The sequence below is a fragment of the Colias philodice genome, chromosome 29 (assembly GCF_061535455.1).
Source record: "Colias philodice isolate Cphi_HAF_F1 chromosome 29, ilColPhil1 Martin Lab GWU primary, whole genome shotgun sequence".
NCBI lineage: Eukaryota > Metazoa > Arthropoda > Insecta > Lepidoptera > Pieridae > Colias > Colias philodice.
In genome coordinates, this window is record NC_143114.1 from 7,295,565 (window position 1) to 7,309,815 (window position 14,251).

The following is a 14,251-nucleotide window of genomic DNA, read 5'->3' on the forward strand; positions in this document are numbered from 1 at the left end:
TTGCTGTAATTATTAAACAAAGGGTGCATAACTATACTTTCCAAAATATCAAACACATTATTATATATAAGTCAAAAAAATACATTAAGGTTACGTTATATTAATGAAAATGGTAGTGGGACAGTGCAAAAATAGGTACATTCTACTTTCATTTTTGAAAATTAAGGTAATATTGGTGTTTATAAGCAGCAACATTATACAATATATTGTTAAGATATCACTACAGATCCAAAGTTTTAGTGTTGTTTTTCTTAAAAGTTAATATTACTCTTTAAATAAAATACATAAGTTGTGGGACACACCCAAAACACGAATGTACACTTTTTGTGAAAATGACCCATATAATCAACGACACGTCACATTACCGTCCAACATTGGAATCACGCCGCCCGCATCGCGCGGCCGCGGGGACATTTAAAATTATTAAAAACCGCTAACACCCGCCGCAATTACAACATTGTTTAGAAAAAGTTTAAAACAAACGCGGGAAACGTGCACAGAGTATAAATTTTTACTTTTTCACATTTTTAATGGCGCAAGGCATTCGTATTTTTTTTCGAATTACATAGTATGTGTTCGCAATTCGTAAAATTATTGATGTGCACAAAAAAAACTTAAGCATACATTGCTTCCATATAATATGTTACAGACAACTAGCTCATATTATTATCAATCAATGAAAAATCTCTTTCCTAGCCAAGGTTTTCTTGCCCTTCACTAAGCAAGCCATCCTATAAAAGGTAATTTTGTTCACATAGTGACGTTATTTTAAAAAAAATTAAAATAACGTCACTATGTAATGATTATATTTTCTTCGTTACAATTTCTTGAAATAAATTAATTAATATTGAACATAATAAAACAAGATAGGTACTTAATTGAAAATCTATACTAATATTATAAAGCTGAAGAGTATGTTTCATTGAACTGCTGGTCCGATTTGAAAAATTCTTTCGGTGTTAGATAGCCCATTTATCGAGGAAGGTTATAGGCTATATATCATCATGCTATAAGACCAACAGGAGTGCAGCACTGCGGGTAAGACCGCAGGGCACAGCTAGTGCAAAATAAAATGTTACTTTAGAATTTAGATCTCCATTTTATTATAATTTTAGGAAATATGATTCGGAGTATATGTCATTATTTTTTCTTCACACCATCAGGCTGTTGATTTTTCCATTAAAACTTGTTTCTTTTAATTACACATCAAAACATTCATAACTATGACTATATTATAATATCTACCCCAGTCCGTCTAAATCCTAATTCAGACGCAATAACTCACAGCCCGCAGGTGTTCCGTCATGTTGCCCATTTGTATACGTTATTAGATTATTATTAATCTTGCTTTTAGATGTATAGCACAATGCTTACTACATCCTACTAAAACATATCTATACTAATATTATAAAGCTGAAGAGTTTGTTTGTTAGAACGCGCTAATTTCAGGAACTACTGGTCCGATTTGAAAAATTATTTTGGTGTTAGATAGCCCATTTATCGAGGAAGGCTATATTATATTATCATCACCGACGAACAAGAGCGGAGCCACGCGGGTGAAACTGCGGAGCGCAGCTAGTCGTCAATAAAAAAATTCAATAAAAACTGGCAACCCTAACTTCTATAATTCACTTTTTAAATAACCCTTTCCATACTTACCCCACAGAGAACTATTAAAAGACATCTAATAGATAAACGAATTTCCCTTTTAGGATGTTAACATAATAAACAAGCGACGAACCTTTATAATTACCCGGTGTGAGTTTCCCGCGCTTTGCTTTCAGTGCCATTTTACAAATGGCCGCGGCAAATGACGTGTGAACTGATAACGGCGGGAAAAACTTGCGGCACGAGCGCGCGATTTTGGCAAAACGTCAAAAATTTTGTTTAAAGAAAAAATTGGAAATGTGATGAATACAATTTTAATTAATTGGTTAACTTTATGTGCTTTCAAAAATAATTTCTTTTCAACATTGGAAATTTACGAAAACAGTTACCACCGGTGAGGTCGGAGTGGACTGCTCGTATAAACTAAAAATAATATCATAAAGAAGAAATATTTGTGTTTTTGTATACGCAGATTCACCGCAGATTACACTAACGTAAGTTCCTAATGTTCACACACAATAACTACTGAACTAATTGTAATTCTTTCACCACTGCAAACAATCTTAACAATCTTTACCGAGTAAAATAGGCTTTTATTAACATGCAAATATTATAAATAATAGCTTCACCCTATCACCTATATGTTTGCATTTAACAACCTATTCCTTTACACTGGATTTTGAGTTTTGACCTACTTTAAATGGAGAGATTAAATTCAAACTTTGTACACTTATCAAGTACTTACCTTATTTATTTTTTAAAAAAGCGTGTTTTATAGTTTTTCAAACTCACTATCTCATGTAAATCCAAGCAAAACCGGGGCTAGCAGGTCAATAATAAAATCGCTCTATTTACAAACATGTCCGCACCCTTTTCATTTCAGTGAACCGAGCCGCTGGTTTTCTATTCCGCTTATCTCGGGGTTAAATGATTTGTTGCGACATCACTTCGAATGGCTGTGTTATCCGGATGATATTCATATTTACTAGTATTTGAAACCTGGCTTCGCTTGTAGGGTAGGTGGAAAATACTGCGCTACGCACCTTCTACTCGCAAATCTAAATGATAAATGAATAAAAGTCAATGTAATGTTCGTATGCACTTCTTCCAAATGACTGCAGTAGTTAGGTAAATTGGATAAATCTCTATTGTATCCGGTGTTGTCAATACTTGTATTGTAACAGGAAAAGTTTATTGAAAATAAAAAAAATTTGGAAAATCCAAAAGTGCACGCCTCATAATTTTTTTTTAATAAATATTTATTAATTATTATTTTTGTTTATTTAATAACAATTAAACCACATCGAATCAGACCCTGAAAAATGAAAGGGTTCTATTCCTGAGCATACTCAAGCGTAAGAGAAAAAAAAAGACTCGATTAGTAAAGTATTTCGGTCGCTATCGTGTTAACAAGAAAAAGGATCCACACACGGACGTCCAAGACAGAACTTTTTTAAACTGTTTTTTAACTAGTTTAAATAACAAAAATGACATCAAAAATATCATGAACGTTAAAAATAGTGTTTTTTCTTAATATGTGTGTGTATGTATTATCTTACAAGTGCAATGTATGATACATAAAGACATTTTAAGTTTGAAAAATCAGATGTTTTGCGCGAAGTGACAGTAGTACCCACCTCAACGCTTCGCTTATGAGGCGTGCAATACCTGATAATTAGACATCGGATTATATGCATTTGCATATTTGCATATGCAAATGCATAAAACTCTCTAATTACGGCGTTAGTGCATATTTTAGCCTTTTTCCCCAATCGTGCATATTTTGATAAGTAGCGGGAGTTTTGATTGGTTGACTAACCTTTATTAGCCAATCAGAACGCTCAGCGAGTAAACAAACCCTATTTTGGCATGGTAAAATGGCAAAAAATTACAAAATGGGCTCCATTTTAAGTAAATTTTGAGCCATTCAAAATAGGGCTAGATTACCCTTTTGGGGCTAAAAACTTAAAACACGGGTTGAATTCCAAAAAAGGGCTAGATTTAGCCCGGAAAGGTCTAAGGTGACAACACTGGGCTCGCGGGTGACAAACGTCACAAATTTGTGCTCGCAAAATTTGGTAAAAATGCTTAATTGTATATTGGCACAAAATCTATAGTAAATCTATAGTACTTAATTTCAAGAAAATTTCACTGTTTTTGATTAAAATATATAAAAAATAATAAAGGTTTTTGATTTTGTATGGTGCATATTTTAGGCATATCAGTCGTTTTTAGTGCATATTTCGGCCTTTTTTAGTGCATATTTGCTTGCATATTTTGGCATTTTGTTAGTGCATATAATCCGATATCTACTGATAATAATTGCAAAAAATCAACTTAAGTGGAGTTAGGCCGCACAATAACTGTGATTAAAATGAAAATTCCATAGTTCAAAAGTTATTGAAATAGACGCATTTCACATTTTCTTAACTATCTAATTTTAAGAATTTTCCTAGTTTCATTTAATGTTATAGCTACTATAACGGAATGTCCATCAATATCTGGAATAATATGTAATGGCTTAGTTCAAAAGTTAAGAACGAAATCTTTCTATTTCTTATGTTTCTTCATTGTGTTTCTTATGATTTTTATACATATCCCAAATACCTTGTATTCGATACTATAAAAATATCCCACAAATAAAACAACTGTCATCTGTCTCAAGTGACAATTACCGATCAGCTGATATAACCTCGAAAGTGAAAATAAAAACAAAGCTAAATTATACGAAATATAACTTAAAAATAAGTTTTTAGACATAAAATCAATATTATGAGGTTACTCTCTCAAATATTTCAACCAATTATCACAATACCGAAAGGAGCTAAGATTAAAAACACTGAAATAACATGTAAAAGTCAAAAAGTAAGTAAATAGATCTTATTACTTTGAAAAGAACATGAAAATTCTACTTGAAAATGTAAGAAACACATTTTTTACGTTAAATATAATCTATACTAATATCGTAAAGATAAAAAGCTTCTAACATTGTATGTTTGTAAAAGTTATTGGAAGTATTGATCCGTTGAATTGTTTCACAAGCTACACAACTTATTTAAAGGATATTATTTGTCCCAGGGCAACCCGGGGCAAGTGGCTAGTACATATATACAAATGCCTAACAGTCCATAAATGAACTTTATACATACATAAAATACTAGCTTTTCCACGCTGTTGCACCAATATCTTTATCACTAGCTGTGCTCCGCGGTTTCACCCGCATTGCTCCGCTTCTGTTGGTCTTAGCGTGATGATATATAGCCTATAGCCATCCTCGATAAATGGGCTATCCATCACTGAAAGAATTTTTCGAATCCGACCAGTAGTTCCTGAGATTAGCGCGTTCAAACAAACAAACAAACTCTTCAGCCTTATAATTAGTATAGATTTCTTAGCTCATGTATTATTTACATTACTATAAACTTTCATCCAAATCCGTAGTAGATTTTCAGTGAAATACCAACACACATCCATCGTCACAAATTTATTTAATAGGATGATTGATTCTCATTTATTTAATAGGATGATTGATTCAAACATTACAGCTATTACTAGAATGCGGTCTTATCCGTCCAACGAGTGCGGGTTTCTTCACGATCCTGCCGCTAGCGAGACGAGCGATCACCAAACTCGAGGATCTGATCCATAAATGTTTACAAGATGTGAACGCTCAAAGAATATCGCTACCATGTTTAACATCATCTCGATTATGGGAACGATCGGGGAGGCTGGAGGATGTTGGCTCTGAATTGTTTCAAGTTGAGGATAGACATGATAAACGGTATTTGTTGGCCCCTGTGAGTATTTTTTTTAGTTAAGATCTTTTAAAGAAACACACAATTCACTAGTTCCACTTTTATTTTGATTATTATTACAAAATTATTAATCGGTTTCAATTCATCATTAGATAATATGTTTAATATTTTATCCAATATGGTATGTGTAATCTTCTTCTTCTTATATATAAAAATGAATCGCAAAATGTGTTGGTAAGCGCATAACTCGAGAACGGCTGAACCGATTTCGATAATTCTTTTTTTATTATATTCCTTGAAGTACGAGGATGGTTTTTATGTAGAGAAAACGTAAATATGTACCACGGGCGAAGCCGGGGCGGACCGCTAGTATTATAATAATACAAAGTATACATATAATTTTTTTTTGTTAATTTCACGCTCAAATTGTTTCTTGTTGTATTGTAGAGACTGGAAATTAATAACTAGGTCAAGTAGAATATGTAATAAATGAAGGTTGAGTGTCCTTGTTACTTTTTCTATATTTTTGATTGTTTTCTTTTGTTTGTTAACTAATTTCTCTGAAACAACTTAACCAATTAAAATGGCAATTTTTATAACAATAGGCAGTATTAAAATAAGTTGTAAACTAAGTTTTTTGCCCCTACTTTACTAGCATATCTTGTTAAAACCAAATTTGCCAGGTCAGCTTGTTCTTTTAAATATTAGTGGTATAAATGTAATACAGTAGAACTCCAATTATCCGAATTAATGGGGACCGGGACCCATTCGGATAATCAAATATTCGGATAATCGGATTTTAAAAAAAAATGCCATTGGAGAGAATAAAAGCTACGTTTTGATATTGCACTATTTTTTTATTGAATTAAATGAAAGAAACATGAAATTTTCACATGTTTTAAATATTTTTGCAATCATCTTTCTTATTTCCTCTAGTGACAACGCATCTTTATCATTATCATCCTCTCCATATTCTTGTTAGGGGAAGAATAATAGCGCACTTAGACTTTTTTTGGAAAAATTTTTGTGATTCGGATAATCGGCGATTCGGATAGTCGGAGTTCGGATAATTGGAGTTCTACTGTATAACAATTGTGTTTAATATTCCAGACTCATGAAGAAGCAGTGGCTGATCTCATGGCTGATGTGGGACCAATATCTTATAAACAATTGCCTTTACTTATTTATCAGGTAATTTTTTCATGTATCTTCTGCACTGTATAAACTATAAAAATTAACCTTCGTTATTATGCAAAAAATAAGTAAAATTTTATTATGATAATATCCAAAAGTATATGTAGAAATAAATATTATTGAAGTATGCAGTACAGAGCGTCTTGCTGGTTCTTGGCTGTAGATACTGTTTTCCGAATTGGTGGTAATTGGTAAAAGTATGTATTGACGATTCAAAAGTGCTTCTAGAAGAAGTCTAATTGAATAAATAAATGTTTGAGTTTGAGTTTAGTCAATTTGTAAGAAAATCTATCAGTTTGTTAAATTAAATTAAACTTTTTATATTTAGAAACAATCTATACTTATATTATAAAGCTGAAGAGTTTGTTTGTTTGTTTGAACGTGCTAATCTCAGGAACTACTGGTCCGATTTGAAAAATTCTTTCGGTGTTAGATAGCCCATTTATCGAGGAAGGCTATAGGCTATAGTATATCATCACGCTAAGACCAACAGGAGCGAAGCAATGCGGGTGAAACCGCGCGGAACAGCTAAATAAATTTGTTTTTTTATTTTCAGATAACAAACAAATATAGAGATGAACTACGGCCGAAACATGGTTTATTGAGATCAAGAGAGTTCCAAATGATGGATCTATACGGGTTCCATACTGATCAAAATTGTGCAGAAAATACTTATAATAATGTTACTCAAGTATATAAAAAAATATTTAAAATACTGAATCTTCCCGTCTATAGAGGTGAGATTTTTTGTTTTTAGTTTTTATCTATATAATTTTTCATGTAAGTAGTTTTATTTACTGATATTTTACGTAAAAAGGTGCAGATAGGTTATTAGCACGTGTAAATGTGGCTAATCCATACTTTATATCCATACTATTATACTATTAATATTATAAATGCGAAAGTAACTCTGTCTGTTTGTCTGTTACTCAATGACGCCTTAACTACTGAACCAATTTGCATGAAATTTGGTATAGAGATATTTTGACACCCGATAAAGGACATAGGCTACTTTTTACCCCGGGACATAGGATAGGTTTTATCCCGGAAATCCCACGGCAACGGGAACTACGCGGGTTTTTCTTTGACTGCGCGGGCGAAGCCGCGGGTGGAAAGCTAGTTAGCTATATTTTAGTGCAGTAAAACTTAAGTAAAACTTTTTTAGGCGTGTTGAGAATAACAATGTCGCGTCATGGCAATACCGTCACGCCATGGAGTAAGGCGATGATTTTGATATATTTGAATCTTGCCAAAGAATTTTCACTTCTGACACGTGTGCACGCCAGACGGTATTTTTTTTGTATATTTTTGGCAAAATAAATGTTATCCCCTCTTTCAAACAGACAAACACTTCAGCTTTATAATATTAGTATAGATAATATCATAGGTATTATTATATATTTTAGTGGTAGCACCATCTGGTGATATGGGTGGGACGCTATCCCACGAGTGGCAGCTCCCCGCTACCGCGGGGGAGGACTCGATAGCGATATGCCCGTCCTGCTCGCACACCAGCCTCGCTAGTGGGAAGTGTAGCGAGTGTGGAAAAGAGACGGATGTATGTGGTAGTGTTGAGGTAGGGTGATTTTTTTTTAATTTGATATATATTGCGTATAAATGCCTATTTCACACATTTTCACATGTATTTCCATATATTGTTAGTATTTTAACTGACAGGAAATTTGAACAGAATATAAATTATATATTATGCATGTTTTTGTCATAAATCAATGTAAGATTTTTTAAAATTTTGGTGGATATATAAATTGAGGGTGGACAAGCCATCTACATGATTGTTCAGCTTTTGTTACATATATTGATGGCTGTATGTATGTATGTTAAAAGCCATTTGGTTTCCATAACACAAGCGAAAAGCAGTATTAATCGTGCTGTGTGTGAAAAATGCCATATTTTTCCTTTGTTGTTGAAATTTTTGTTTTAATATTTCAGGTTGGACATACATTTATATTGGGCACAAAATACAGTGAGCCGTTACAAGCAAAGTGCATAACACAAGCCTCGAATCCCACACCTTTGATCATGTCTTGTTATGGGATCGGCATTACTAGGTAAGAAATAATTATACTATCCCATATTAGATAAGAATTAATTAGGTATCCCGTTTCTTCTGTGACTCTGTCTGTCAGTCGCTTCTTCACGCCTCAAAGACTCAACCGATTTGGATGAAATTTGATACAATATAGATAACTAGAGACCTAAAAAAGGATTAGGCCAGTGGAAATTAACATTAAATTCGCAAAGCACGATGTAGATTTGAATTTTTGGTATGTTGTTTGGATCAGTTAGGGTGATGTAAATCCCAATTTGCAACTTCGAAAAAGTTGTGCTCGCTGCGCACCACGTGATAAACTGCGAAAATTTTGGACTTTTTTCACTTTTTGCTCTAAAAGTCATAAACTATGCGTTTCCGACAAGTATGATTCAGTACATAAATTAAGGTTATTAAATTTGCAACAATTTAAGCCTAACCGCAGCTCTCTAAACCTTATAACGACTAAACTGTGGCCATTCGAAGATGGTTCATTTTTCCGGAAATATTGAAATTTTTAGTTTTGCTCCCGTTTGAAGCAAAATATTGGCAAAAACCGCTCGTTCTATGAGAAGTTCGTATAATAAAGTTGTAGTGCATTTAATTTTCTTTCATAAGAGCATAGAACAAAGTCTGAAAGACAAATATTTCACACACAATATCTGAAAAACAAAAAGAAGGTAGAAATAGATTTTTAAAGAATTGAAACTGAGAGCATATATAAAATCATAAAAAGAATAATACTTTTTCATTTGCAGGATAGGTAATTAACAAAATTACAAAATTTGGGAAAGTAGGAAAAAAGATTATACGCAAATAATAAACTGCGAAAATATTGGACTTTTTTCACTTTTTGCTCTAAAAGTCATAAACTATGCGTTTCCGACAAGTATGATTCAGTACATAAATTAAGGTTATTAAATTTGCAACAATTTAAGCCTAATTAAAGCTCTCTAAATCTTATAGCGACTAAACTGTGGCCATTCGAAGATGGTTCATTTTTCCCGAAATATTGAAATTTTTAGTTTTGCTCCCGTTTGAAGCAAAATATTGGCAAAAACCGCTCGTTCTATGAGAAGGTCGTATAATAAAGATGTAGTGCATTTAATTTTCTTTCATAAGAGCATAGAACAAAGTCTGTGAGACAAATAGTTCACTCACAATATCTGAAAAACAAAAAGAAGGTAGAAATAGATTTTTAAAGAATTGAAACTGAGGGCATATAAAATCATAAAAAGGATTATACTTTTTCATTTGCAGGATAGGTAATTAACAAAATTAAATTTTCTACAACTTTATTTTATGACCTTCTCATAGAACGAGCGGTTTTGCCAATATTTTGGTTCAAACGGGAGCAAAACTAAAAATTTGAAAATTTCGGGAAAAACTGACTATCTTTGAAAGGCCACAGCTTAGTTGTTATAAGGTTTAGAGAGCTGCGGTTAGGCTTAAATTGTTGCAAATTTAATTATTTTTATGATTTTATATGGCCTCAGTTTCAATTCTTATTAGTCTAGTTAGTCTAGTCTAGTTAGTCTAAACGCATAGTTTATGACTTTTAGAGCAAAAAGTGAAAAAAGTCCAAAATTTTCGCAGTTTATCACGTGGTGCGCAGCGAGCACAACTTTTTCGAAGTTGCAAATTGGGATTTACATCACCCTAACTGATCCAAACAACATACCAAAAATTCAAATCTACATCGTGCTTTGCGAATTTAGGGTTTTTTAGTGTCGATTTCTACTGGCCTAGATATATTATGATAGGTTTTATTTCGGAAATCCTATACCATAAAGTGTAACACTTACTAATATTATAAATGCGAAAGGCTGTCTGTCTGTCTGTTACGCTTTCCCGCTTAAACCTCTCAACCGATTTCGATGAAATTTGGCACAGACAATCTTACCCTGAGAAAGAACATAGGCTACCTTTTATTGCGAAATATGTACCACGGGTGAAGCCGGGGCGGACCGCTAGTATAATAGAATTCTGAAATTAATTTTAAGTTACTGGTAAGACACAATACTTAAACTTATTTCTTTACATGTCTAGGTTATTAGCAGCGAGTATAGAAGCTCTATCCACCGATACGTGTATCCGCTGGCCAGCCGCCATTGCTCCTTTTTCAACTATAGTAATAGGACCTAAGGTAAGTAATAACTTAAATTTTGTACCGCTTACAAATACCTTACAATTTCATGATTTAAATAGAAAAAAAAGATAAGTACAATTTGTTTTATCTCAAACTTTTGCCCCGCGGTTTTACCCGCAGTGCTCCGCTCCTGTTGATCTTAGCGTGTTGATATATAGCCTATAGCCTTCCTCGATAAATGGGCTATCTAACACCGAAAGAATTTTTCAAATCGGACCAGTAGTTCCCGAGATTAGCGCGTTCAAACAAACTCTTCAGCTTTATAATATTAGTATACTCTTTATTAACAGGAAGGCAATATTAAAATTGACAATTTATATACTTACAATCTACTTACTAAAAGGATTGCCGCTCAGCATTTTACAATGAAAAGCATAGGCCTTCATTGCAGAGCTGATTTTCAGCGACACTTAATTATCTTTTCATATACAGGATGGTTCAAAAGAATGGTCGTTGCATGGAATCCAAGCGACGCAGGGTGTAGCGCGTTGTATAGGTGATGTGGTTGGTGATGTACTTGTGGATGATAGACACACACTCACTATTGGGAAGAGGATGATGATGGCGGATCGGTGAGGATTTTGTGTATTTTTTGTGACTATTTTGTGTATTTTTTATAATTTTTTTGTGATTTTTTTGTGATTTTTTTTGTGACTTTTTGAAGTGAAACTTCTTTAGGCGCGTTGAGAGTAAAATTTCAAAGTCCCTCCATGGCTATAACGTCACGTTATGATGTAAGGCGATGATTTTGGACTAAGGTTTGACTTCTGACACGTGTGCTCGGTACACACGCTCTTTTTGTGATATTTTCGTATACAGGTGATTGGAAAGTTTGTAAAATCACTGCATAGTATAAAACAAAGTCGTAATCGCTGTCTGTCTGTCCTTTATATGTATGCTTAAAAATGTTTAAAACTATGCAACTGATTTGCTGCGGTTTAAAAAGTGAAACTGCTTTAGGCGCGTTGAGAGTAAAATTTCAAGGTCGCGTCATGGCAATACAGTCACGTCATGAAGTAAAGTGACGATTTTGGTTGAATTTTGCCAGAGAAGTTTCACTTCTGACACGTGTGTTCGGCACACTTTTTTAATTTATTTTTTGTTTATTTTTCAGAATGGGCTACCCAAATATTATTGTATGTGGCCGGAATTCAATAGAAAGCCCGCCAAAATATGAACTATATGCAAACAACGCAAAAACTCCCCTCCTACTGGATATCAACGAATTGATGCAGTTCTTGCGAAATGATAGCTCAAATAATGTTGTTGAGTGTGCTAATTAAATGATTAAGAGATTCTTTTTGTTTTATTTATCTAGTTTTAATAAAAAGTAAGTTGCAAGAAGTAATATACGAAATTAGTGATACAATTTTGAAATTATTTTACCATTACAAAGGTAATCTACACTAATACAGGGTGTCCAGCAGCAGATTTCAATGTTTGAACGCTTCTAGTTTTAAAACGTGACGTGCGAGGGGGACGCGGGGGGTGTCATTCAGCGCGTGAGTTCTGCGGATTTTTTAGTCGCCATGGAGCAGTGGAGCGGAGAGCATCGCGCTTATGCTATTGAGGCATACTTTTCGGGTGATTTCGCTGGCAAAAACACGCCGTCGGTTTAATAACCATTACCAAATTCATCGTTTAAGAGATGGACCTTCGATAAATTTGATACAGTCGTGGCTAGCAAGGTTTAGGGCTACAGGTTCAGTCATTAATAACCCTAGGCCGGGACCAGCACCATCAGTATCCACGATAGAAAACATTAAACTTGTTATGAATTCTGTAATTGAAAATCCTCGTTTATCACTTCGCACACGTTCGTCGATATTGGGAATTCCTAAATCGTTTTTCAGGTCATTATGTGAAAAAAGGTTAAGCTCCATCCATACTAAATTCAGATTATTCAAGATTTGCTACGGCTCATACTGCTAATGTGTCAATGAATTCAGTGCGGCAGTTATTTCCTGAAAAGCACATATCCCGAAACGGCACCATCCCGTGGCCACCCAGGTCACCAGACCTAAGTCCATGTGACTTTTTCTTGTAGGGCTATCTAAAAACTGTGGTTTACCAATCAAATCCAACAACCATAAGATAACTGAAGGAAAATATCCGGGCTGAAATAAACCGAATTCCCAGTTCCCTTTGCAAACAAGTTTTTCTCAACATGCGGAATAGATTGAGGAGTGTGTGAGAGTAGAAGGGCGGCATTTGGAAAATGTAATTTTCAGGAGATAAAATCCGCACTCGTCTTCTTTTGACTTTAATAAAAATATTTTGTTTAGAAATAATACTTCTTTTTTTACAAGCCCTCAAACATTGAAATCTGCCACTGGACACCCTGTATTATAAAGAGGAAAACTTTGTTTGTTTGTTTGATTGTAATGAATAGGCTCATAAACTACTGGACCGATTTTAAAAATTCTTTCACCATTCGAAAGCTACATTATCCACTAGTAATATAGGATAGGTTTTATCCCGGAAATTCCACGGGAACGGGAACTATACGAGTTTTTCTTTGAAACCGCGGGCGAAGCCGCCGGCGGAAAGCTATTAATTATTTCTAATACATATAGTAAAGGTTAGTTACAAATAAAAATATGTCAAGTGTCAGTCGGAATAACGACAGACCACAGACAAATAAGCAAAAGATAAACTGCAAAAAATGGTTCCCATCCAATTTATGACCGTGTTAATCGTTGCTTAACCACGATTGTTTATTATTATATAGAGGCAACAGAAATATCCAATCTCACAATTTTTCCAAACTTTCTATCACGGTTCATAAGATACAGCCTGGTGACACGGACAGACAGACAACGGAGCCACAGAAAATAATAGTCTCATTAAAATAAAAATCTATTTTACAACTAATTGTACCCCGCAGTTTTACCCGCATTGATCTGCTCCTATTAGTCTTAGCGTGATGATATATAGCCTATAGCCTTCCTCGGTAAACGGACTATCTAACACTTATAATTTTTCAAATAGGACCCATAGTTTCTGAGATTAGCGCGTGCAAACAAACTACAGCTTTAAAATACTAGTACAAGTAACTACACTAGGTACGGGGATTGCATTAAAATTCACGTTTTCTACCACGAAATGCCTTTCACCAATAAATATGCAAACAGTTTTTGTGCGAACATGCTATTCAATACATACCTACCATTATAGAATTATTCTAATAACAGTAATTTCAATAAATTATTAACAAAAAATAAATATCTAAAAAATTACTCTCATAAATACCACTAAAAATCCAGTCATATTTAGAGCACTAGCTGCGCTTCGCGGTTTCACCCGCGTAGCTCCGCTCCTGCTGGTCTTAGTGTCATAATATATAGCCTATAGTCTTCCTCGATAAATGGGCTATCTAACACCGAAAGAATTTTTCAAATCGGACCAGTAGTTCCTGAGATTATCGCATTCAAACAAACAAACTCTTCAGCATTATAATATTAGTATAGATTACCTATATTTGCTTTTAATCGA

The 14,251-nt window shown here is 34.0% G+C and overlaps 1 protein-coding gene across 2 annotated transcripts; it reads left to right on the forward strand.

The window, feature by feature from the left end:
- The first annotated feature begins 4,286 nt into the window (after nt 1-4,286).
- Nucleotides 4,287-12,052, forward strand: ProRS-m (prolyl-tRNA synthetase 2-like protein, mitochondrial). Of its 2 annotated transcripts, none has more exons than XM_089713176.1 (9): nt 4,287-4,473; nt 5,154-5,405; nt 6,474-6,554; nt 7,114-7,294; nt 7,964-8,133; nt 8,508-8,626; nt 10,657-10,753; nt 11,189-11,328; nt 11,871-12,052. In XM_089713176.1, exons 1-9 carry the CDS (start codon nt 4,381-4,383, stop codon nt 12,037-12,039), a joined length of 1,302 nt encoding a protein of 433 aa, XP_089569302.1. In that variant the 5' UTR covers nt 4,287-4,380; the 3' UTR covers nt 12,040-12,052. The 2 variants fall into 2 exon arrangements, with proteins under 2 accessions (XP_089569302.1, XP_089569303.1); XM_089713177.1 differs by having other exon boundaries at nt 4,458-4,528.
- The last annotated feature ends 2,199 nt before the right edge of the window (nt 12,053-14,251 follow it).

Bases quoted from the DNA above. Each gene is read 5' to 3' on its own strand.
- ProRS-m (XM_089713176.1), top strand. From the start codon at position 4,381: ATGAGGTTACTCTCTCAAATATTTCAACCAATTATCACAATACCGAAA. The intron at 8,134-8,507 runs GTAGGGTGATTT...TTAATATTTCAG, and splicing joins ATGTATGTGGTAGTGTTGAG to GTTGGACATACATTTATATT. The intron at 10,754-11,188 runs GTAAGTAATAAC...TTTCATATACAG, and splicing joins CTATAGTAATAGGACCTAAG to GATGGTTCAAAAGAATGGTC.